Here is a 25,757-nt window from a genome sequence, read left to right as displayed (position 1 = left end):
TTTAAAACAAATCAGAGAAACTTTTTCTTCACCCAACGTGTAATTAAACTCTGGAATTCGTTGCCGGAGAAAGTGGTGAAGGCGGTTAGCTTAGCAGAGTTTAAAAAGGGGTTAGATGGTTTCCTAAAGAACAAGTCCATAAACTGCTACTAAATGGACTTGGGAAAAATCCACAATTCCAGGAATAACATGTATAGAATGTTTGTATGTTTGGGAAGCTCGCCAGGTGCCCTTGGCCTGGATTGGCCGCTGTCGTGGACAGGATGCTGGGCTCGATGGACCCTTGGTCTTTTCCCAGTGTGGCATTACTTATGTACTTACTTATGTACCCCGGCGGGTCAACATTTTCAAGAAATCTGGGAGCCATTTTGGCAAACTCTACCATCTAGCGCGTGCAGCCTTTTGTTAAACCTTTAGTTTTATGGTCTGGGTTTCCTTACTTGTTGTTCTCTGACCATATGTGTGTGAGGTGGGGAGGAGGATATTTCTATGACTTAAAATAACCTATTGTTGGTGTTTGGCCTTGTATTGGCACTATAGTGTGGCTATTGATGATTTGTGTTATATTTAATAAAAATGACTTTACCATAACTGCTTCTCATTTTTAGCCCAATCTTAAGATGGTGGTTCAGGATCCCTCTTCTTTTTCGGGTCACTTGGCAGTGTCTTGCAGGCAGTGGCGTACCTAGGGTAGTTGACACCTGGGGCCAGTCATTTTTTAACACCCCCCTCCAAAATCCAGTACTAGGCATACCGAGAATACAAAACACTCAGGACCTATAGAGCAATTCTACCATACCATAAGCAGTCATTTCTATGAGTCACACAAGGAAAAGGAAAGCATCTTAAACACTACTGTGAGCACTAGAACAACAATTCACCTATTGTAAAACGAAACCAGACAGAATAGTACAGATTGTCGATCCTGCACAGACAATGCCAACTGAAAGCCATGTCTTTTTCACAAACACAGATACACCCTAATCCACTATAGAATAAGTAATCATAAACTTTCCATTTAGACAAAAATTAAACTGAACCCCCAAGATGCCAGACTCTGCATACAATGCAACGCCACAGAAACAGAAAATGTCCCCTAGTACTGTGCAAAATATAAAGACAGCAGATGTAAATTTGAAAAAAAACTAACAAATACCAATCACCACTTTACAAATTAACAAATAGAAATAAATGAAAAATAGAAAATAAAATACCATTTTATTGGACTAATACATTTAGCTGTCAGAGGCCAAAACCTTCTTCCTCAGGTCAATACAGTATAGTGTGTTACAGTGTCCTAACCTGACCTGAGGAAGGGGGTTTTGTTCTCCGAAAGTTAACCAAAATTTATTAAAATTAGTCCAATAAAAAGATTACCTTATTTACATGTTCTATTATAAACATTTATTAACACAGCTACAATACTACTTTATCCTAAAGCAAAAAAAAAATATATATATATATTTTATTTACAGTTTGTTGTCTCTGGTTTCTGCTTTCCTCATCTTCTTTTCACTGTCTTCCTTCCATCCAGCATCCGTCTTCGTTCTTTCTCTGCCATCCAGTGTCTGCCCTCTCTGCTGTCCCCGCCATCCAATGTCTGCCCTCTCTCCCTGCCCTTTCCATTCACTGTCTGCCCTCTCTCTCTTCCCCTTCCATTCACTGTCTGCCCTCCCTCTCCCCCCCCCATCCATCCAGGGTCTGCCCTCCCTCACCCCCTTCCATCCATCCAGGGTCTGCCCTCCCCTCTCCCCCCATCCATCCAGGGTCTGCCCTCCCTCTCCCCCCCATCCATCCATCCATCCATCCATCGTCTGTCCCCTCTCTCTCTCTCTGCCCCTTTTTTCAGCCACCAGTTCCAGCCCTCATATCCCACCAGCCCCTAGTTCTAGCCCCAGCCCACATCTCCCACTTGCCCCCCCTTTTCAGACCCACTATCCCACCAGTCCGCAGTTTCAGCCCCAGCCCTTTTCTCTCACCTGAGCTTCAGCCCCAGCCACTTCTCCCTGTCCCCTTTTCAGCCCCCAGTCCCCCCAGTTTCTGCCCCTGCCCCCTTTCAGCCCCCAGTTCCAGTACTAGCCCCCTTATCCCACCTACCCTCCTTTTCAGCCCCAGACCCATTTTCCCACCAGCCCCAGGCATGGCTCCCATTTTCTCGCATGGCCATTTCCCCACCCCTACTCCCCACCCGTCCCCTTCTCTCCTCTTCTCCCATCTGAGATCCCCCTCCCCTCCCCACCCCAGTCCCCTTCTCCCCTCTGAGACCCCCTCCTCACCCCAGTCCCCTTCTCCCATCTGAGACTCCCCTCCCCATGTCCCCTTCTCCTATCTGAGACCCCCCACCCCCCTTCTCCCATCTGAGACCCCCCACCCCCCTTTTCCCATCTGAGATCCCCCTCCCCACCCCAGTCCCCTTCTCCAATCTGAGGCCCCCCTCCTCAGTCCCCTTCTCCCATTTGAAAACCCCCTCCCCAGTTCCCTTCTCCCATTTGAAAACCCCCTCCCCAGTCCTCCTCTCCCATCTAAGCCCCCCCAACTCAACCCACCTGCCACCTTCGTGGAGAGACGACAGCCCTCGTCTCCTGCCTCCATCCTGCTGTGCCTTAAAGAAAAATCTGAAAAGCAGCATGGCAGGCATGCTTCGTGTCTGCCCTGCCTGCTTGTAAAAGAAAGCGGCAAATCTCCTCGTCGACGTCGCGACGTTGCGTCGGGTCTTCCCTCACTGGGTCCCGCCTCCACGAGGGTGGGACCCAGTGAGGGAAAACCCAACGCGACGTTGTGATGTCGACGAGGAGGTTTGCCGGCGCTTTCTTTTACAAGCAGGCAGGGCAGACACAAAGCATGCCTGCCATGCTGCTTTTCAGATTTTTCTTTAAGACACAGCAGGATGGAGGCAGGAGACGCGGGCTGCCTGCAGTGCCGACGGAGCACCCCCCTACCCACTGACACCCGGGGCGGACCGCCCCCACGGCCCCCCCCCCCTTGGTACACCACTGCTTGCAGGCAACCAAAGATCCCTCTAAAGGGAAAACACTAAACTTGGTCCCCTCCTAGTTTCCTTCCCCATTGTCACTCTTTCATCTCATGGCATTTTCTCTGCATTTTATTTCAAACTCCTCCCATTGAGCTTGGCTTCTTCCCACCCAGGAACCTCCCAGTCACTCTTAGTAATCCCCATAGAATGGGGGGATTACTCATACTTTTTGAATTTTCAGAAGTATGCACATAATTGCAAACTTTCCCTAGTCTTGGTCCATGGAACATCTCAGCTTTCCGTAAGTAATTGTATTAGTGTGATGAGTGAGCAATTCTGTGAAAATCCATTTCCATTAATAAAAGCACTGTTCTGCTTATGGAAAAGTTTTTGAAAATTACCTATACTGTTATTTTTGCAAAAAGTACAACTGGTGTTCTGTTATCTCTGTTTGTATCCAAAGTGAGTCCTAATTCTGAAAACACAGCTTGATTCTAGAGAATCTGTATGTTTACTTTGATGGTTTGTTAAACTATGATATTCTCTCATTAGTGAACTTTTTTGTTTCTTGTAAATTCTTAATAATAATTAATATATTGCAAACTTCTGATTTTTGTGTCTACTATTGTTGATGCCTTTTTAAAATTTTATTTTCTAAAGTATTTTCTTAGAAAAGAGGCCTTGTTATTATGTATATTTCTGCACTGTAACACCACATTTTCTATGTGTAAATACTTCATTCAATAGAAATTATAAATAATTTTTAAAAAGAAAACATCAGACTACATTCACAGTGCTTGAAAATCTGCTTTCTGCCCATCCACTATACTAGAAAATCTGAATGTCAGCAGTGCACACTAGCTGGTTTGAAATATCTACCAGATTAATACAGTGAATTTGCAACTTCATATGGGTTTGTCAAGTTAATTTGCATACTTAAAAGGGTTGTTATCATTCTAAATGCAACTTGTTTATTAGCTGGCTGTAAAATAAGGGGTTCTTCATTTAAAGAATTATAAAGATATAATAAACATTTTAGTTATTGCACATGATACATGTTGAATGAAACAATTTTTAAAATTCAGGTCCAAGATTTAAAAGTTGCATCACCTGCTACAGTTAGCCGATGTGGAATGGTGTATATTGATTCTGAAGAACTAAAGTGGATGCCATTTGTACAGACGTGGATGACAGGTCTTTCAACTCAAGTAAGTGTGTTAAATGTGATTTTAATCTTTTGCTCTGTACTTCTTGATAGCTGGGTTTTTTGGGGTGTTTTTTTTAATGAAGAACAGCACAATGGAAAAACAACCAATCACACTAGAACAAAGCTAAGAAAAATTGCAACGGTGATAAAATGAATTGAACATTAATAATTTACTGAGACCTATGAGTGGAGGAGTGGCCTAGTGGTTAGGGTGGTGGACTTTGGTCCTGAGGAACTGAGTTCAATTCCCTGCACAGGCAGCTCCTTGTGACTCTGGGCAAGTCACTTAACCCTCCATTGCCTGCTGCATAGAGCCTGCCATGAGTGGGAAAGTGTGGGGTACAAATGTAACAAAAAAAGAAAAATACATATGAAAAATTCTCAGTAGCTTTGAATTTATCGAAGGTATATAATCTCTATAATTAAAACCAACATAAATGATAAACCAAAATTGGGGGGTCACGTGATGCAGACGCTTCTGAGCCTGGCTCTGACCCTATTGCCCAAAAAACTGCGAATTTATCTGTATTATAGCCCCCATTTTGGCCCCTAGACTGACAGGTGGAACTTAGAAGGTGAGAGCTTCTGCTGTGTTGGGTTGCGGGACTCCAACAGCTGGAAGGAAGGTGGGTTTGCCCGCTAGGACTCCGCGGGGGAAGAAGCAGAGCACACAGCTTAAGATGGCGGCAGCACCCGAGACTTTGCCTGCGGCGGTTTTGCCGGTGGACCTCATATGAGAATTGGTCCAACAGATTTCAGCAGTTTTGGAGGAAACGTTGTTTAAACTACAGTCGTCGGTAGACCAAATTCGAGAATCTTTAGAGAGGCAAGGAGTACGTCTGCAGCAGGTAGAGGAGCGGGTATTGCAGCAGGAGGATCGGGCAGAAAGCATGAACAGGAGGATTGCAGTGCTAGAGCAAAAGTGTGATCAGCTGGCACGGAAAGTGGACGACCTAGAAAACAGAAGCAGGAGTAATAAGGATTGTCGGCATTCCTGAGTCGGTAAAGGATGCAGAGCTCCGAAAATTTATGGAATAGTGGCTACCTACGCAATTGGGCCTGCAGCTTGAAGGAGGCGCACTGCATGCTGAGAAGGTCCACCGAGTAGGAGCTACATGAGAGAATGATCGAAGGCCGCGGCAAGTGTTGGGTAAGATTTTCAACTACATTGATAAGGAAAAAGCCTTGCAGGCGTGTAGAGGAGAACACGACCTTGAATATGAGGGGCAGAAAATACTACTATTTCAGGACTATTCTGCAATTGTGTCAGACCAAATGAAATTAATGGGACGCCATTTCAAGCGCCTCTCTGACAAGGGCGTTCGTTTTGCGCTGCTGTATCCTGCAAAAGTATGTGTCCTGCATGACTATAAAACGCTGTATTTCACAGAACCTGCGGAGCTGGGAATATTTGTGGACAGGTTGTAGCATCGCCTGCCTGGCAAGAGTTGGGGCACCTGAAAGAGACATGGCTTCAGGTACGCCAAGTAAAGATCATATTCAGCAGACATTTTTATTAGATACAGAAGTTGGACTTGATCCAGCACAGAGAATGGCTATTCCATTGGTGCCTTGGACACAATCGTTATTGACTAGAGGGAGCGACTGTACGGACAGATGAAGAGGAACACGGCCACCGCAGCTCAATGGATTTCTAGTTTTGTCAGTGGACAGACAGCACACAGAGGTTCATATGTTGTCAGCAAGTACTGTTTTTGTTAAGAAGCTCAGTTTGTTTGTTTGGGGGCCATCAGTGGGGAAGGGGGGAGGGTGGGGGTGGAGGGAGTTCAGGAGAGTTGGTGGTGAGGGAGGGAGGAGTAAGTGTTGAGAACTGGTGTGGTTCTGGGGTATGTTTGCAGTGGCAGCGGGGATTGGTTTTTGGTTAGGGGGGGTTGTGAGTATGTGAGTAGACTGGGGGGAGGGGGAGGGCAGGAGAGCACTGTCTAGTTCATTAATTTCAAGAGATGTGGGTCTGATGGGGGGCGCCTGTCCCATAGGGAGCTGGAAGTGCATACTTTTCTGGGCATATACGGGTGTGGTCATTTTGGAAGTCCAGCTGGCGGGCTCTCATGATATAAGAATGTTGTATGCTTACTGGGGAATTGCTCCATTGATGAGGCTGACATATGGCTAACCTTAAGGTAGTGTCCCTTAATGTTGATGGTGTGCACTCCCCCATAAAGCGAACTAAAAGCACTTGAGGCAAAGGGCTGATGTAGCATTGCTAAAGGACACGCATTTGGGGAAATCAGAACATCTTAAATTGAAAAGGGCGATTTATATTTTGCAGCATATAATGAATGGCAAAGGGGAGTACCTATATTGATACGAAAGGCTGTTGCGTTTAGCATGCACAGGATGTATCAGGACCCAGAGGGACACGTCCTTATTGTGGCGGGCTCCTTACAGGGCGTTAAGGTGACGTTGTGCCTAATGTTTACTCCCGCAAGATTTTTACACTGCTGACAGCTAGACTGGCAACTTTTGATGAATATCCTCTCATTCTGGGGGGCGATTTTAACATAACCAGTGACCCGTTGATAGATTGTAGACCTCCGAAGAAAGTAGGCAAGGATCATGATGAGAGAGGGGTGAATTTTGAGATCAAAGAGTTAGAACTTGTGGATGTCTGGCGTCTTCAACATTTGGATGAGCATGACTATACTTTTTTTTTGCATCCGCATGGAGTTCACACGCGCCTTGACTATATGCTTGTTTCCCATTCAATGAGTCCAATAACAATCCAGACGGGAATTGGAGAGCCAAATGTGTCGGATCACACTCTAGTGTAGATTAATATGCAGTGGGGACTGGGTCGGATAGGATAGGGAGTTCCGCACCTATATATGGCAGAGCTGGATGAATTATATAGCTGACAATGACACCCAGTCTGTGGGACCTCAAATTTATTGGGAGGCGGCAAAGGCGGAGCTTCGTGGTAAAATTATAACTTACACTGCGTCTCAGAATAAGCGCGGTGAATCTCAGATTAAAGATCTCACGGTTAAGCTGCGAGATGCTCATAGGGCTTTCACTCTTTCTCCTTCTGGAGAAGGCTTTTGCGGAATGTAGGACAAAGATGCAGGAAATATTGGATACTAGGACGCTCTACAATATTAAGTTGTATAAATATAGATTGCACCGGTGGGGAAACAAGACGGGTAAACTTCTTGTGTCCCTAGTAAAGCAGAGATCTGCAAAAAGTTATATCAGCAAAATGAGGGACGGGAGGGGAGTTGCTCGAACGGGTCTAGAGGATATTCAGGGTGAGTTTGTACGCTTCTACTCAACCCAGTACAAGGAGGGCTCTTTTTCTGAGGACAGATGCAAAGAATTTTTCGATAAACTGACTCTTCACTCTTTAACTAATGATCAGCGATTTTTGCTGAATGCGCCGTTACAGGGGAAAGAGCTTCAGCGAGGTATCAAAAATCTGAAATTGGCCAAAGCCCCAGGACCGGATGGGTTAGGCACGGAATATTACAAAAATTTTGCAGGACTTGATAATTCCCTCTTTCATCTCCATGTGCGAGGAAGTGAAATCTATGGGTAACATAGATCATGTATTAAATCACGTTCACATCACAGTCCTCCCAAAACCAGGAAAAGATGCGGAGTTGGTGGGCTCTTATAGGCCTATCTCCTTGCTTAATCAGGATATTAAGATTCTGGCGGCAGTGTTGGCGGCTCGGCTCAGTGAAGTGGTCCCCCATTTGGTCCATCCTGACTAAGTGGGATTTGTCCAGGGGAGGTTTGCATCTGCTAATATTCTAAAAGTGAGCCGTATTTTATTTGAGGGGGGAGGTAGAGCAGGGGATGCAATTCTGGCAAGCCTGGATGCAGAAAAAGCTTTCGACAAAGTGGTGTGGGAATATCTGTTCTGGGTGTTGTGGTGTTTTGGGATCCAAGGGGATTTCCTGAATTGGATCCGAGCCCTTTACTGCAATCCAACTGCCCAAATTATTATTAATGATTCTCTCACAGAGCCGTTGTCACTTAAGGGAGTCACCATTCAGGGATGCCCTTTGTTGTTCATACTGACGTTAGAACCTTTAACGTCTAGAATCCGGCGAGATCCAACTTTGAAAGGGCTTTCAGTGGGGGGGGGGGGGGGGGGAGTAAAGAATTAATTTATTTGTGGATGACATGCTCCTGCTGCCTGATAATGCATCTTCCACATTACTGCGAGTAATGGACATCTTTCAGGACTTTGGGGCTTTCTTCGGCCTCAGCATTAACTTTGGGAAATCAGAAGCACTCCTTATTAGCAACCCATGTGCTAGTATGACCTTGCCAGATTTCCCTTTATCTTGTGCTCATGAGGGCATCAAATATTTAGGAGTTCACCTCAGTGCTGAACAGGCATGGATATACAGGAGAAATGTGTCCAAACGGCTGGAGGTGGTTAGGAAGCTTTGTCATCAGTGGAGGGATCTCCCATTGAGTTTCATATGCCGGATAGCTTTGGTCAAGATGGTCTTGCTGCCCAAGCTGCTTAATCCTTTGCACATGCTCCTGCTATGGTTTCGCAAGTCAGAGGATGATATGTTCCAGGGTTTAGTAGGTTCTTTTATTTGGCATGCAAAGTGCCCTTGGATTTCCTTTGCTAAGTTGACTCACAGCCAAGCTCAGGGAGGCCTACGGTTGCCAGACTTGAGGGTCTACAATGTTGCGGCCTTAATGCGCTGGATTCATGAGATCCACTCAGGAAAGGGTTTCTTTGCTCTTGATGGTTTTTTGAGGAGCTGGTGTTGCCAAAGTGACCCATTTGTTGTTTTAGAATCTCGGGGACTGAGGGGGGCAAGAAAAGAAGTGGGGAATCCATATATGATGGCCTTGCAGCAGGCTTGGAAGTGGTGGAGAGGGCACGGAGGGACGACTAAAGGTCCTAGTCCATTCCTTTTTTTAAATGTTTTTATTTTTGAAATTTTCAGTACCATACATTGCAACAGTAATACATTTCTTTCATTGAACTCATATAACACTTTGTAAGTATTCAATCTATAACTTATGCAAACAAATCGAAAACTGTTGAGAGTACGAACCCCGTTCTCTCTCCCTCCCCTCTCCTCCCCTTCCCTCTCCCCCCTACCCTTCTTCGTTAGTGGGCTCCATGTCTTGAGGCTTTATGTCCCCATTAGTAGCCGACCAAGTGCTATATATGTCCCAGATTCTCTGGTGTTGGACCAATTGTCCCCTGCGCATAGCTGCGAGCTTAGACATCAACTGAATGGTTTTTAGCTTTTTTACAACAGCTGTTAGTCCCGGCAGTAGCGGTTTCTTCCATGCGGTCGCCAGAACCATCTTACCCGCCACAAACACCTGGGTGACAAACTGGTGAATAGATGTTTTAACTCCAGCTGGTCTATGGTGTAAAAGACAACTGTCCATTTTCAGAGGATATTCTATAGCAGTCACCGTGTGCACAAATTTCAAAATGTCCGTCTAGTATTTTTGTGCATGCTTACAAGTCCACCATATATGGAACATATCTCCCACCACCCCAAACGGCTGGGTGTATAGTACCAACAATAAAGGATCTTGTGTCCATTTTCCACCACCGCACTGGACACTGACACTTTAAGCAGGGATTTAAAGGTCCGCCCCCATTGCGGGGGTTCATATGTTACCCCTAGCACTGCTTCCCACTTTTTTGTGTAATATTCTATAGAGGTGTTTTGTGACAGAAAAGTTTTGTATATTCTGGAGATACCTCCTTGACCTCCTCCTCCCATTAAACCCTTCTCCAATTCTGTTTCTACCAAGCTAAGTTCCCCTTCTGCTCTGCGTCTAATAAAGTCTCGTACTTGATAATATTGAAATGCTTGCAGAGGGGAGAGCCCATGCTCCTGACAAAGTTCTTGGAAAGATGGGACCCCCCCTCCTTCACACATCTGGCCCAGCTCATATAAACCCATGGCTTCCCATTCCTGGTAGGCTGTATCCAGCATGCCTGGTCCAAAGTGGGAGACAAATCTAAGAAACGTGTGTTTGAAATATGCTCGCCCCAGGAAAAACTTCTCCCAAATCCTGCACCAAATGGTTAGGGGCCACTGGATTAGAAGGGGGCTCCCCCTAGCTATCTCTCCCAGCCTTTGTTTCAGGAGCCAGGGTATTGCTCTGAGAGGGAACAGGGTCAGCCAACTCTGCTCCGAGCTAACCCATAGTTTCCTCACGTCCTGTGACCAGCTTGCTAAAATTCGCAAGTGGGCTGCATGGTAATATGTCTGAAATGAAGGAACCCCCACCTCCCCCTTTATCTCTAGATTGGTACATCACCTCCCTCCGCACTCGTGGCGGCCTTTTCCTCCAAATAAACGAGAATACTCTCCTCTGCAAGCCACGTAAGAACTCATCTGTTATGGAGATTGGTAATGCCATAAAAAGATACAGGAGCTTTGGAAGAACTATCATTTTTATAGTGTTAATCCTCCCCATCCATGATAATGTCAGGCCTTCCCACCTATCCAGTTCTTGAAAAAGGCTTTGTACTTTGCTTGGGAAATTACTTCTAAAAATTTCCTCCAGCCGGCGGGGAATATTGACCCCTAGATACCGAATGTACTTGCCCATCTATAGGGGAATTGAAGTTTCAACTGTTCTATTTGATTATGAGCTCACTGAGCACACCACCCGAACTCTCGTCCACGCTCTCATTACCTCTCGCCTCAACTACTGCAACCTACTCCTCACTGGCCTCCCACTCAGCCATCTATCCCCCCTTCAATCCGTTCAGAACTCTGCCGCACGTCTTATATTCCGCCAAAACCGTTATTCTCATATCACCCCTCTCCTCAGGTCACTTCACTGGCTTCCGATCAGATACCGCATACAATTCAAGCTTCACATCACAGTCCTCCCAAAACCAGGAAAAGATGCGGAGTTGGTGGGCTCTTATAGGCACTCAGTCTGCTGCTCCTCACTACCTCTCTACCCTCATCTCCCCCTACGTTCCTGCCCGTAACCTCCGCTCACATGACAAATCCCTCCTCTCAGTACCCTTCTCCACCACTGCCAACTCCAGGCTCCGCCCATTTTGCCTTGCCTCACCCTATGCCTGGAACAATCTTCCTGAACCCCTACACCAAGCCCCCTCCCTACCCATCTTCAAATCCTTGCTTAAAGCTGCTTTCGGAACCTAACCTTTCGAACATATAGGCTGCCCCAATCTGTCTGACCTATCAGATTGACTGTACATTTGTCTTTTAGATTGTAAGCTCCTTGAGCAGGGACTGTCCTTCCATGTTAAATTGTACAGCGCTGCGTAACCCTAGTAGCACTTTAGAAATGTTAAGAAGTAGTAGTAGTATTATGGGGTATATTCACATCCAGTGCCTCTGATTTATCAAAATTGATTTTGAAGCCCGAGACTGCCCCATACGCTTGTATCTGTTCCCCTATTTTTGAAAAAGATGTTAAGGGATCTTTTAGCATAAGCAAAATGTCATCCGCAAAGAGGAGAATCTTAGTCTCTAGCCCCCCCCCCCCCCCCCCATATTAGGCCCCCAGTTCCAAGATTTGCTCTAATTTTGATAGCTAAAGGCTCCATTACCAAGGCAAAGAGCAGAGGAGACTGTGCACAGCCCTGCCTGGTGCCTCTATGTAATAAAAATGATCGAGACAAGGAGCCATTAACCCGCACCGAGGCTGCCGGGGTCCTATATATTAAGTGCAACCAGTCTACAAATCTCCCCCCAATACCCGCCCTTTCCAACACTCAAAGAGAAATGGCCAACTGACCTGATCGAAAGCTTTCTCCGCGTCCAAGGATAGTATACACAGGGGAGTTTAGTTGCCTGTGCCCTTTGGATTACCTGCAAAGTTCTCCTTATATTATCAAAAGTCTGGCGGTACTACACAAAACCTGCCTGATCCTCATGCGTAAGCAGTGGAAGATGACTTTGCAATCTGGTGGCCAAAATCTTAGTAAATATTTTATAGTCCACTCCCAGTAGTGAAATGGGGTCTATAGGAGCTGCACATTTGTGGGTCTTTGCCTGGCTTAGGCAAAACTGTAATAGTTGCCAAATTCCATGTTGGTGGAAGCCCAGTTTTATCATCTAGCGAATTGAAGACTTTTAACAACAAAGGGGCCAGTAATTTTCCACAGGTTTTATAGAACTTATTAGTAAACCCATCTGGTCCTGGGGTCTTATTGGGGGACAATCCGTTAATTGTTTTTTCCACCTCCTCTAACGTAATGAGGCCCCCTAGAGCCTGGCCTGCGCTACGAGGCAGTTTAGGAAGGTCAATATCCTCCAAGTAACTTATTACCACCTCACCAATCCACTCTAATCCGAAAATCATCTTTCTATACCTATTTTATTAATACTTCTTTCCATCCTTAATCTCTTTGCATCAACAATTGTATCTGACATCCTGGTATGGCATTACCATAACAGACCTCTGTAAGCCACATTGAGCCTGCAAATAGGTGGGAAAATGTGGGATTCAAATGCAGTAAATAAATAAATTACCTCCTCATAGCTATAGTCAACCTCTGGTTTATAAAGAGTTTGGTAATATTCTCGAAAGGCTGATTCTAGAAATTCAGGGTCAGAATGCACTATCCCCCCCCCCCCTCATCTCGAATTCCCCCAATCCTATTTCTATTTGCATGTTGTTTTAATTTATGTGCTAAGAGCCTGCTAGGTTTATTACCAAATTCAAAGTATGATTGTTGCACTCTTTGCAGCTTTTCGGAGAGGTCCGCCAGCTCGAGTTCATGCAAATTAGTACGAAGCTCTTGGGCCTGTGTTGCGAGACTAGGCGACTGCCGGCTCTCCCCTTGCTGCAATAGTATCTCTATCTTTGCCAGTTGTTTACGTATTTCATTTTCATTTGCACAGCGTGTTTTCCACACTTGTGATCTTAATGCGATCAGGTGACCCCGCATTACTGCCTTAAATCCTTCCCACAAAGTGATCGGAGAAACTTCCCCATTGTCATTGAAATGGACATAATCCTTAATATGTTGTTCCACCTTAGACAGATTTGCTTGGTCGGCCAATAGTGCATCATCAAGGTGCCAAGTACGCTTTATCCTACCAGGCCCCAGATCCCTTAGCTGCAGCATCACCGGGGAGTGGTCTGACCAGGTGTGTGGCATTATTTGATGATCACCAATCGAGCCCAAGAGAGAAACATCCCCCAATCACATATCTATCCTAGAAGAGGATTGATGTACCGTAGAAAAATATGTGTAGCTGCATAATGTGGGATTGTCTCTACGCCAGAAGTCTATTAACTGCCAGCGTGTTATGAACTCTTGAAACTTCCGCCTATCCTGTCTGGCATATTTTATGTTAGCCGATGAGTTATCTAATTGTGGATGTAATGTAAGGTTAAAATCTCCTCCCTTTAGCAAGGACCCTCAATATTTCTAGTGATCAAATGATCTAACTCCGTAAAGAAGTCACCATGATTTGCATTGGGCCCATATATATTTATGATTGTGTATACTCTTCCTGCTAACGCAAAAACTAATAAGTACCTCCCCTCTTTATCTTTTATTACTTTCTTTATCTCCCAGGGTTTAGATCCATTAAACGCTATTAACACTCCCTTGCTTTTGGTGTTATCCCAACTAGAAGCAAAATAGATAAAGGGATATTGCCTATGGATGTTCATGCCTCGGCTTAAGATGAGTCTCCTGCACAAGGGCAACATCTATCCGAAGCCGCAGCAATTCACGAAACAAAAGCTGTCTTTTCCTAGGGATGTTTAGCCCTCTAACATTTAGCAATAACCGCTTTATATCAGCCATCCTGAATGCATATTCGTGCTCCCGGTCCACTATCCCCAGCCTTTTTCAGGTCATAGCGTCTCTCCTTTTCCCACTCTTTTATCCCACAATTTCTTTTCCCACCCACCCCCCTTCCCCTTGCATTAATCTCCTCCCCACTCCCTTATCCCCCCATAACTTCTTATGACACCCCATGGTATACCAGCGGGTGTCTAATCAAGGAGGAAGAAGCAGACACCCTGCTCTCTACTCACCCCACAGAGGTTTTTTTTATAGCCATTGCAACCATCCTCTCACACCTGGAGAGCAGCTTAACAAAGTCATCTTACTGAACATCAACAACATTAAACTCAATTTTTTCCAGCATTTAGGTAAATATATTGTCATGTAATCTGCGCAGCTGATTGCTGGCGTTGCAGCCTCTGTGGACCCTTGCCCACTCTCTGCCACTTCGGTGGGAGAGATCGCAAAGTGCTCTTTTTCCCTGGTCCTGCTTCCATCCGATCCACAGTTTCTGCAGCCCCTGGACAGATTACTCGGGCCTCTGCTAAGGATTTTACCTGGTGCAATTTCCCATCTTTGTAAAAGTCTAGAGCAAAGGGATGTCGCCATCTATATTGAATCTTAAGATCTTAGTTGTCTTGTAAAAGGCTTTAATTCACCCCTCCGCTTCAAGGTCGCTGCTGCCAGATCCTGGTATATTTCAATATCATAGGAATCCCATTTAAAATCCTGGGTCTGATGTGCCATTTTCAGCACTTGTTCTTTGAGCTTGTAGCTAGTGAAACATGCAATGATGTCGTTAGGTTTATTATTGCGCCCTGGACCAAGCACTCTGTGCGCTGTCTCCAATTGAATTATCTTAATCTCCCTTGTTTCTCCATTCTGTGAGAACAGCTCAGTTACCATCCTTTGACCCACCCGTTCGCTGTCCTGGTAGGTCGATGTTTCTGGAAGGCCCCGGAATCTGAGGTTATTGTGATGACCCCGATTCTCCAAATCTTCTATTTTGTCTAGCAACTGCTGCTGCTCTCCATGCACTTCAGTTAGTTGATGATCCAGGGCTCCCAGTGCTTCACTATGAACGTCCACCTGCGACTCCATTTCCTCTAAGCGAGAGCCCAGCTCCCGGATCTCTCCTCTCAGATCGGGCCCGAGTGTCGCCATCTCTGTCCGCAGGGCTTTTAGGTCTGCGCTAATTTGTTGTAGCCACATTTGTAGGTCTGAGGGAATCTCTCCTCTCCCCAACTCCCCCACATCCGGCTGCCTTAGAGGTTTGTCCGCCTGCCAGGGCTTCTCCCCGCTCGCTGGCTCTTTTACCTTCCGCACATCCGCCATCTTGTTTCCTGATGTCGCCTCAGCTCCGGGTAAAGCGAATTGGGAGAAGTCCACCACCGCCTGACTCGCGCTCATACCCTTTCGCTGCCCTGATGCCTGAACCAGCTCTGATCTTCTCGGTAGCTCTCCAGCAGCGCCGAGGTCAAATTTATTGCTCGTTACCTCCGCGGGGCAGCAGGAGCTCGGCTCTTAATTGGCCATGCCACTTGATGACGTCACTTCCTCCAGTCCTAGTCCATTCCTGACGCTATTGGGAAACGCTATCCGGACTGGGTGTATCGGTGTTCCGTGATTGGAAGGGAATGGGATATTGATACTTAGGGCAATTTAGAAAAGTGGGGGGAGAAGCGTTTCCATCATTCGATCAAGTCAGAGTTGCATGGAAGATTCCTAATTCTCAATTCTTTGCCTACCTTCAAGTGAGGGATTATGTGCTGAGTGAGGAGCGCAGGCACCGGTTGTCAGTGGGATCAAATTTTTATGCAGTTGCCTTCTAGCCTCAATAAGCTGTCACAGTGGCACCAACTGATTTGGGATACCAAAAAAGCCCCTCACGTGTTGCAGTTAGCGGAGGTTTGGAGTCTGGATACAGCTGAGAGGATTTCTGAGGAGCAGCTAGGTGCGGTGTTTGACGGTCTTCATAGGTTAACCCCAAATGCTGCCTTGCAGGATATTCAGTATAGGATTTTACATAGGGTGCACATCACAAAAGAAAAAGGGAGGATTATGGGATTGTGGGATGACGATGTTTGTAATAAGTGTAGGATGAGTGTGGGTACTTTTTGCATTCCTTTATGAAATGTCCGTCTCTACACTCACTCTGGACTGGTGCGCTGCGTGCCATTGAAGACATTCTGCAGTGTACAGTAGAGTGGAAATATTCAGCTGTGCTGATGGGTTGTACGGAATCACTCCGTGAGCAGGGGCTGGGAGATGCCCAATGTAAATTTGCTTTGTTGGCGACTTTGTTGATAAAGAAATGTGTTCTCCGGGCATGGGTTTTTACCACGCCCCCATCTCTAGCCATGTGGAAGAGCTCTATGAAAGAAATGGCTAATTGGGTTCTCACCTCGCTTAAGTTTTCTACTTCCCTGAGGCAACGCCAGTATCGTGATCTATGGGGGAGGGCGCTTTCCTTGCTCCTACCAGAGGGCCTTACGGTTGAAGCTGAGGATAATATGATGGATAGACAGTAAGAGGGGGGGGGGGGGGATAGAGGAGTGAAGGGGTGGGGGTTGTTCTGCTTGGCTTTTATTTTGTTTTGCTTTGGGAGGGGGTTAAAAAATTGAAAAAGTTATGGAGGCAATGGGCATATACAGTTTGTGTTTGTACTGTGTGTTCTGCAATGATGTGTTGCAGGGACTTGAAATGTTCTTCAAGTGTTTCAATGTGCTTGTTTCCATGCATTAATAAAGATATTAAAAAGAATTAACATTATGGCTCATAATCATCCAATTCAAGAAGTAGTTATTAAGGTGAAGTAAAAGTCAGACTATTGACGCACCTTAATTTACTATGGTAATGACTAATCTGCGGTAGCTCTATACCACAGGCTAGTCACTCCCATAGTACAATGCAATAATACAATATAGCAAAATAGCCAAAAAAGCAGAAGGAGCCTTCAAGAATAACAGGGTGTCAAATCAGTACTTTATTAAGAAGACTAACACGGCTACCACACCTCTCTACTTAAGAAGACCTGACATGGTCTGTGTTCCATTGAAACCACCTGCATCAGGGGTCTTGTGCAGAAACAATCATCAAAAACGTATCAATCGATCAATAGAAAGATACAATCTTACTTAGACAAAGATCCCTGCAACCAACGCGGAGCAAAAAGAAGCATTGAAAGCGCTCCTGCGCAATGTGAACTTCCTTCCTTCCTTCCATAGTGGCGGTTTGCTAAGAGAAGGAAGTTCACATTGTGCTGGAGTGCTTTCATTGTTTCTTTTTGCTCTGTGTTGGTTGCAGGCATCCTCATCTAAGTAAGATTCTATCTTTCTGTTGATTGTTTCTGCATAAGACACCTGATGCAGGTGGTTTTGCAGAAACACAGATCAAAAAGGTATGAAAAGTGTGCTATTGAGTTTATCTACCCAATTCGTCTCCATCGTGTCCAAATCCCAATCTCCCCCTATTCTTGAAGGCTCCTTGTGTATTTTTGGCTATTTTGCTCTGTTTGGGTGTGCTTTGGATGCCCTCTCCTACATTTACAATAATACAACAGAGGACAGGAAAGATGCACATCATTTACACAGTACAAATAGAATTAAGTAGAGTAATAGGTAGAAACAAAACAAAGCCCCTATTTGTCAGAGACAAGCAGATTCAATGAACAATACACAATATTTGCAACTCAAGTTACCATACACACCTATTCACACACAAATACAATATTCTAAATTATGAGGTCCTAGGATGCAATCCTATGTTACTACATTAGAAACAGGGGTTTAGTTAGACAGAAGAATTTTAGAGCACCCACAAATTAGATGGTTTCCTGCCCATCAATTCATTAGATCCACATCAAATTTGTTAAAACTTTTAAATGCAATTTGAGCTCTATTCTTTTCAAATCAGCATAAGCATTCATATAAATAAACCCACTTTTTCTTCTCACTTTTACCATCATTATGATGCTGAACAAAGAAGTACTGTGGTGGAACCAGAGTCTATGAAAGTAGCACAACCCAAGAAACATCCCCCAAATAATGACAGATTGGTGAAAAGCAGAAAATTCTTACTGCTTGGAGACTCCATTATCAGAGGCATTAATTTAGGAACACAATTCAAGGGTTCCAATCTAGTGAAATGTCTTCCAGGATCTTCAGCTACAAGATGTACAGACCAAATACTGAAAGTGATCCGAGAAGAGAGCAAGGCTTCAAATACTGATGTTGTAATTCACCTGGGGACAAATGACCTGGCCAACAATAGCAAGTTTACACACAAAGAGCATTCCAGAAGCTTGGGGAGGAACTGAAATCTTTGGTTCGGACTGTGGCTTTTTCTGAAGTAATTCCTACGTGGGGGAAGGGAGAGGAAAGACTATGCAAAACAATGAAATTCAATAAGTGGCTTGAGTCTTGGTGTAAAGAAGAAGGTTTTAGATACATAGGAGCATTGGGTAACACGTGGAAAAATAACAGGCTGTACTGTAATTATGGGTTACATTTTTCTGTGATGGGAAAAAGGATCCTTGGGGAGAAATTCAGACAGTATGTTTCTAGACATTTAAACTAGAAGGTGGGGTGACAAAAGGAAACAAGGGAATTTGGAAAGTCACCCCCAGAATAAACATGATGGCAGAGGGAAAGGTCATGTAAATATAGAAAACCACCTAAACTCACTATGCACATAGAAAGCAATGAGCACAAATGCTCATAGTCTAAGTAAAAAGGTTCAAGACTGACAAGCCCCAATGTTTGCAGAAAACTTGGATATTGTTGCTATTACAGAGACGTGGTTCAATGATTCCCATGAATGGGATGTGACCATACCAGGCTATAATCTTTTTAGGAAGGATAGAGAGGGCCGAAGAGGTGGAGGAGTGGCACTGTATGTGAGAGAAAATCTCAGAGCAGCTGAAATGCAGGGAACCTGGGGAAAGGAAGACGCTTTATGGATCGCCCTGGAAAGAGAAGACGGAACCTATGTCCACATGGGGGTTAACTACAGACCTCTGGCACAAACGGAGAAGATAGACAAGGATCTGAGAGAAGATATTAAAAAGATTGGTATGACAGAGGAGGTGCTACTGTTGGGAGATTTTAATTTGTCTGACGTGGCTTTGAACGTACCGTCTGTGGAATTGGAAAGAAGTAGGGAGATTGTGGATGCCTGTTAAAGTGTCTTGCTCAGACAAATGGTGACGGAACCCACGAGGGAAGGGTCGATGCTGGATCTAGTGCTCACGAATGGAGGAAGTGTTTCCAATATCCGGGTGGGTGCCTACCTATGTAACAGTGATCATCACAACGTATGGTTTGATATAAGGGCGAAGGCGGAGTATGGATGCACAAAACTCAAAGTACTGGATTTCAGATGTACTGATTTCGATAAAATGGGGGAATACCTGAAGAAGGAGCTGTTAGCGTAGGAAGGTGTAGGAGATGTGGAAAATCAGTGGTCAAAACTAAAGGCTGCTATAAATATGGCAACTGATCTTTATGCGAGGAACGTAAACAAAAACAAAAGAAGCAGGAAGCCTATATGGTTCTCCAAACAAGTAGCTGAAAAAATAAGAGCAAAAGAGGCTTTGTTCAAGAAATACAAAAGAATGCAACGAGAGGATCACGGAAAAAATTATTGGATTAAACTCAAAGAAGCAAAGAGAGAAATGCGGCTAGCGAAAGCGCGAGCGGAAGAAAAAATTGCTAAAGATGTAAAGAGAGGTGACAAGACCTTTTTCAGATATATTGGAGAAAGGAGAAAAGATAGAAATGGAATTGCAAGACTGAAAGATAATGAGAGTGGCTATGTGGAGAGTGATGAAGATAAAGCAAACGTGCTAAACAATTACTTCCCTTTGGTGTTCACGGAGGAAAATCCTGGAGAAGGACCGCGGTCGGCTGCTGAGGGAACATCTGGGAATGGAGTGGATACTGCGCCGTTTATGGAAGAAAGAGTTTATAAACAACTGGAGAATCTGAAGATGGACAAAGCTAAGGGGCCGTATGGGATACATCCCAGGATACTGAAGGCACTTAGAGAGGTCCTGGTGGGATTGGAGATGAGCGGATGTGGTCCCTCTTCACAAAAGTGGAGACAGGGAAGAAGTGGGAAACTACAGACCAGTAAGTCTCACGTCGGTGGTAGGAAAAATAATGGAGTTGCTATTGAAAGAAAGGATAGTTAACTTTCTAGAAGCCAATGGGTTACAGGGCTCGAGGCAACATGGCTTTACCAAAGGAAAATCCTGCAAAAAGAAACTTATTGACTTCTTTGACTAGGTGACCAAAGAACTGGATGAAGGACTTGCACTAGATGCAATCTATTTGGATTTCAGCAAAGTCTTTGATATGGGCCTCCACAGAAGACTCGTGAATAAGCTGAAAGGGTTGAACTTATGACCGAAAGTGGTAAACTGGATAAGAAACTGGTTGACTGACAGATGGCAGAGGGTAGTGGTAAATTGAATCCGCTCAGAGGAAAGGAAGGTGAGCAGTGGAGTTCCTCAGGGGTCAGTGCTGGGGTCTATTCTGTTTAATGTATTTGTGGGAGATATTGCAGAAGGGTTGGAAGGAAAGGTTTGCCATTTTACGGATGACACGAAAATAGCCAATAGAGTGGATACCCTGGAGTAGAAACAATGAGAAGGGATCTCCGAAAGTTAGAAGAATGGTTGCGGGTCTGGCAGTTAAAATTTAATTGTCACATATTAGTTCTATAGAAACCTAAATATTCTATCATTATCTTACATCACTAATCCCTTGTGTTGTTTAATATAATAGTGCTCAGTATCAGGTGCTTATTTCTTGAGCTAATGAGTAGCTCATATCATCGCACCAGTAACCGCCATCATAGCACTATATGTCCCTTCTTCCCTTCCTATAAATATTGCTTCTTAAAGCTCTATGTATTGCTACAATATCATCTTTTTGCTGTGTTTGTACTCTAAGGCTCTCAATCCAGTAAGTACCAGGGTATTATGGGAAGGTTACTTATCTTGCCAGAGGCTGCAGTTGTTTTCCTAGTGTTCTAGGTTAACTGGTGTTCAAGTCAGCTACTCCTCTTTTTTTCCTTTTTGCGTCTGCTCGTGAGGTGTTCCCCTTATCCCCTTTCTTGCAGTTCTCAACATGCCTGCATGTTTCGCCCAAATGCGTCGTCAGGAGAACGAATAACTAAACATAAAACAAGATTATGTTTCTTTTTTACTGACTATTATATACTAGCCGTTGAGCCCGTTAAAACGGGCTATTGGGTCAGCGCTGCCCCCTCCCCCCGAGGTCGCCGCTGGCCCCTCCCCCTCCCGAGTTGCCGCCGCCGGCCCGTCTCTTCGCTATTCAACTTACATCTCCGGAGCAGGCAGATCAGCTGAGCTCCCGTCGGCCTTCCTTCTCTGCCTGTGTCCCGCCCTCGTATGACGTAACGTCGGCGAGGGTGGGACACAGGCAAGGAAGGAAGGCCAACAGCAGCTCAGCTGATCTGTCTGCTCCGGAGATGTAAGTTGAATAGCGAAGAGAGGGGCCGGGTGGAGGGGTGGCGGCGGCGAATCCGGGGGGGAGGAGGAGCGATGGCGACCTCGGCGGTTCCCTCCCCTTCGCGCAGTTTCCCTCTCTGTCCCGCCCCCCCGTCATTACGTATTGACGCGGGGGCGGGACAGAGAGGGAAGTCTACTGCGCATTTGCGAGTGAGTACGGTCACTCGCCGTTTATATGTTTGATTATACACATTGTTTATAATCTGGCTCATTTTCTCATAAATGTCACTTTTAAACTTACAATTTTCGGAGACTCAGTGGTGAGGATCAGTTCATGGTCCCGTCCCAGTCGGCAAAACGCCGGTACATGCGCAGTCTCAATACATAGTCCCACCCTTATTTGAATCCTTTACATATGTGTCACCGCCCAACAGTCTGTTGTGTGGTTTGCCATCGGAAGATGCATTGTGCCTCTTTCCGTAGAAGGCTAGAGATTATGTTGCCCCCTTGCGGTTGCTTCAGTTGAGTCAATGCTTCAAACAAATGACCTTCCTTCTGATGTTTTAACTGTTCCCAATGATTGACTAGCGGCGCCTCTTTTTTGTGTGTATGTAGATTACTTAAGTGTTCCCGTGTACGCTGTTAGATGGAATAAAGAACCAAGATTCCTTGATGACAAGGAGTTTGTTGCACAATGGAATAACATTATATCACGGTGTTCATTGGATCTTATGCTCGGGTCCTATCTTCAGCCCATCCAGTTTATTTAAGAGCGTCCTGTGGGGAACCGTGTCAAAAGCTTTGCTGAAATCTAAGTAGATTACGTTCATAGCTCGTCCCTGATTCAGTTTTCCTGTCACCCAATCAAAGAACTCAATGAGATTCGTTTGGCACGATTTCCCTTTGGTAAAACCATTTTGTCTCGGATCTTGCAACTTATTGTCTTCCAGGAAATTCACTATCCTTTCCTTCAGCATCGCTTCCATTACTTTTCCAATAACCGAAGTGAGGCTTACCGGCCTGTAGTTTCCAGCTTCTTCCCTATCACCACTTTTGTGAAGAGGGACCACATCCGCCGTTCTCCATTCCCACGGAACCTTTCCCGTCTGCAAGGATATATTAAACAAATCTTTAAGAGGACCCGCCAGAACCTCTCTGAGCTCCCTCAATATCCTAGGGTGGATCCCATCCGGTCCCATGACTTTGTCCACCTTTAGCTTTTCACATTGTTCATACACACTGTCTTCCGTGAACGGTGCTCTATCCACTTCAATCTCATTTGTACTTTTTCCAGTCCATCGCGGTCCTTCTCCAGGATTTTCTTCTGCGAAAACAGAACAGAAGTATCTATTTAGCAAATTTGCTTTTTCTTCATCATTATCCACATAGCGGTTCGCAGTATCTTTTAGTCTCACAATTCCCTTTTAGTCATTCTCCTTTCACTAATATACCTGAAGAAAATTTTGCCACCCCTCCTTACATTTCTAGCCATTTGTTCTTCCGTTTGCGTTTTCGCCAGACGTTTCTCTCTCTTGGCTTCTTTCAGTTTCATCCGGTATTCCTCCTCGTGTTCCTTTTCTTGAGTTTTTTTGTATTTCTGGAACACCAACTCTTTAGCCTTTATTTTCTCAGCCACTTGCTTGGAGAACCATATCGGTTTCCTTTTTCTCTTGCTTTTATTTACTTTCCTTACATAAAGGTTTGTGGCCCTATTTATAGCTTCTTTCAGCCTGGACCACTGTCCTTCCACTTCTTGTATTTCCTCCCATCCCATCAGCTCCTTCTTCAGGTATTCCCCCATTTTACTAAAGTCAGCATGCTTGAAATCCAGGACTTTGAGTTTTGAGTGGCCACCCTCCTCTTCAGCCGTCATATCAAACCAAACCGTTTGATGGTCACTGCTGCCCAGGTGGGCACCCACTCGGACATTTGACACATTATCCCCATTTGTGAGTATCAGATCTAGCGTCGCTCCCTCCCTCAGGGGTTCCATCACCATTTGTCTGAGCAAAGCGCTTTGAAAAGCATCCACGATCTCTCTACTTCTTTCCGATTCTGCAGACGGAACCTTCCAATCTACATCCGGCAGATTGAAATCTCCCAACAACAGCACCTCTCTTTTCTTCCCCAACTTTTGAATATCAGCGATCAGATCTTTATCTAGTTCCTCCAATTGTGTTGGGGGTCTGTAGACAACACCCACGTGGACAGAGGTTCTATCCTCTCTTTTTAAGGTGATCCATATCGCTTCTTCCTTTCCCCAGTTCCCTGTCATTTCAGTCGCTGTGATATCATTTCTCACATACAGAGCTACTCCTCCACCTTTACGCCCCTTTCTATCCTTCCTAAAAAGATTATAGCCTGGTATGTTTGCATCCCATTCATGGGAACCATTGAGCCATGTCTCTGTGATTGCAACTATGTCCAAGTCTGCCTCCAACATCAGGGCTTGAAGGTCATGAACTTTATTGCTTAGAGTGCGAGCATTTGTGGTCATCGCTTTCCATCTACATTTCCTAGTATGTGTTTCGGTTTTAGTGATTTGGGGGTGTCTTTTCTCTTTGGGTACCTTCATATCTTTTTGTTCCACCTTCCTTGCTTTTTCTTTTTCTTCTGCCTCAGTTTTATTTTCAGGAACATCACAGTGCTGTAGTGGAGCAAAAAGAATTCTGTAGGGGCACAACTTGTGAGGGCGGATGCTTCTGTGTCGATATAAGCACATAAAGTTTGAAAATATGGGCCCAGCTATATTTTTTAAATGTACAGTGTAATGCTGGTGGTGGGCTTCTTGGTGGGTGTGGGCTCTTCACTGCCTAGAAGAAAAAAGGTATATTTAATCATTAAGTATACCTTTTTTCCCCTAGGCAGTGAAGAGCCCACCCCCACCCAGAAACCCACCAACAGTAAATTTTAATGTTGAGTTTTTGGGTGGGAGTGGGCTCAATGCCCAAGTTAAAATAAAAATTTTTAAAAAGTTGTATATTTTATGTTGGTGGGTTTTTGAGTGGGGATGGTCTATGCAGTGCCCAGGTTAAAATAATAATAACAACAACAACAACAACAATAATAATAATAATAATAATAATAAAAAGCTTTATATTTAATGTTGGCAGGTTTCTGGGTGGGGGTGAGCTCTGCAGTGCCCAGGACATTAAAAAAAACAAAAGGTTTTGTATTTAATGTTGGTGTGCTTTGGGGTGAGGGCAGGGGATGCCAGACTAGGGGGTATGGGTAAGGAGGTAGGACAAGGCTGGCACTAGGCTACAAGGAGGGATGGGAGTTGGAGGGGAAGATGCCTAGTTATGGGATAGATGGTGGGGAAGGGAAGGGCTGATGCTGGGCTACGGGAATGGATGGGGAGGTAGAGTAGAGAGGGGAAGGGTTGATGCTGGGTTATGGGGAGGTAGGGAAAGGAAGGGCTGGAGGGGGGATAGGGAAGGGAAAGGCCGATGCCAGGCTACAGGGATGGATAAGGGGGAGGGAAGGGCTGATGCCAGGCAACAGCACAATTTCTGATTTTTGGTCCTTAATTCTGTAATTGATGAAGGTTGGCCTATGGTCTGCATGTGAACGAGCAGGTGAGAGGTTTTCGTGGCATGTAGTTTGTGTGGGGATCTAGGAGTGTGAATTGTCTGGCCTTTCCAATGGGATGCGTATTGCTGTTGTGTATATTCATTGCTGCCTTTTTAAAAGTACTGTTATTGGTATTTGTATTCAGAATTGGTGTTAAGGTTTGCAACATAGGCTCTAAGAAGCTTCTTTGCAGGATTTACTGTTACTTCACAAAGTACCTGGAGGTGAAGGAATTTTATGTTGCTATTATTGAGGTGCTACCAGAATTTGAATATTTTTTTCCTATGGAAAGCTATAAGAGGAAACATTCTAGCTATGTTCTGTATGCTACAAATTCCATAGTAGGTAGAAAAGGAAGACGTCTTCAAGGGTTTAGTTACCAAATTTTAAATGTTTGATTAATACAGCTTAATAAGGCATATATATTTATTATAATTCAAAGTTGAAGGATATGTGTCAAACTGTGGTCATTTTATTTTGTCATCATCAGAAGGGCGATAAAGAGCAGAGCCAGAGGAAGGGGAAAAGATTTCAAAGTTTTCTTAATCAGGCATTTGTTATAAAGCAAAGTTTGAAGGATGTATGCCATTGCTATAATTATATTGCAGGATCCTGTCATGTGTGTTGACATGTTTGCCATTATTGCAGACTTATGTCTGGTCAAGTTTAAGATATGGGACAATGTAACTGTATTTAAAAATATCTGTTTTTCTATTAAGTATACTAGTAAAAAAGGCCCGTTTCTGACACAAATGAAACGGGCGCTAGCAAGGTTTTC

The 25,757-nt window shown here is 44.7% G+C and overlaps 1 protein-coding gene across 1 annotated transcript in view; it reads left to right on the top strand.

The window, feature by feature from the left end:
- The window catches only part of DNAH6 (dynein axonemal heavy chain 6), a 2,906,060-nt gene that overhangs the window by 1,218,827 nt on the left and 1,661,476 nt on the right, over positions 1–25,757 (top strand). The window contains exon 37 of the mRNA XM_030192089.1: positions 4,060–4,182. Within this exon, the coding sequence (XP_030047949.1) occupies positions 4,060–4,182 (123 nt within the window). The remainder of the gene's footprint in view (positions 1–4,059; positions 4,183–25,757) is intronic.

Source organism: Microcaecilia unicolor, chromosome 2 (genome assembly GCF_901765095.1).
Source record: "Microcaecilia unicolor chromosome 2, aMicUni1.1, whole genome shotgun sequence".
Classification (NCBI taxonomy): Eukaryota; Metazoa; Chordata; class Amphibia; order Gymnophiona; family Siphonopidae; genus Microcaecilia; species Microcaecilia unicolor.
Note: the sequence above shows the minus strand (reverse complement) of the source record. Positions and strands in the feature narration are given on the sequence as shown.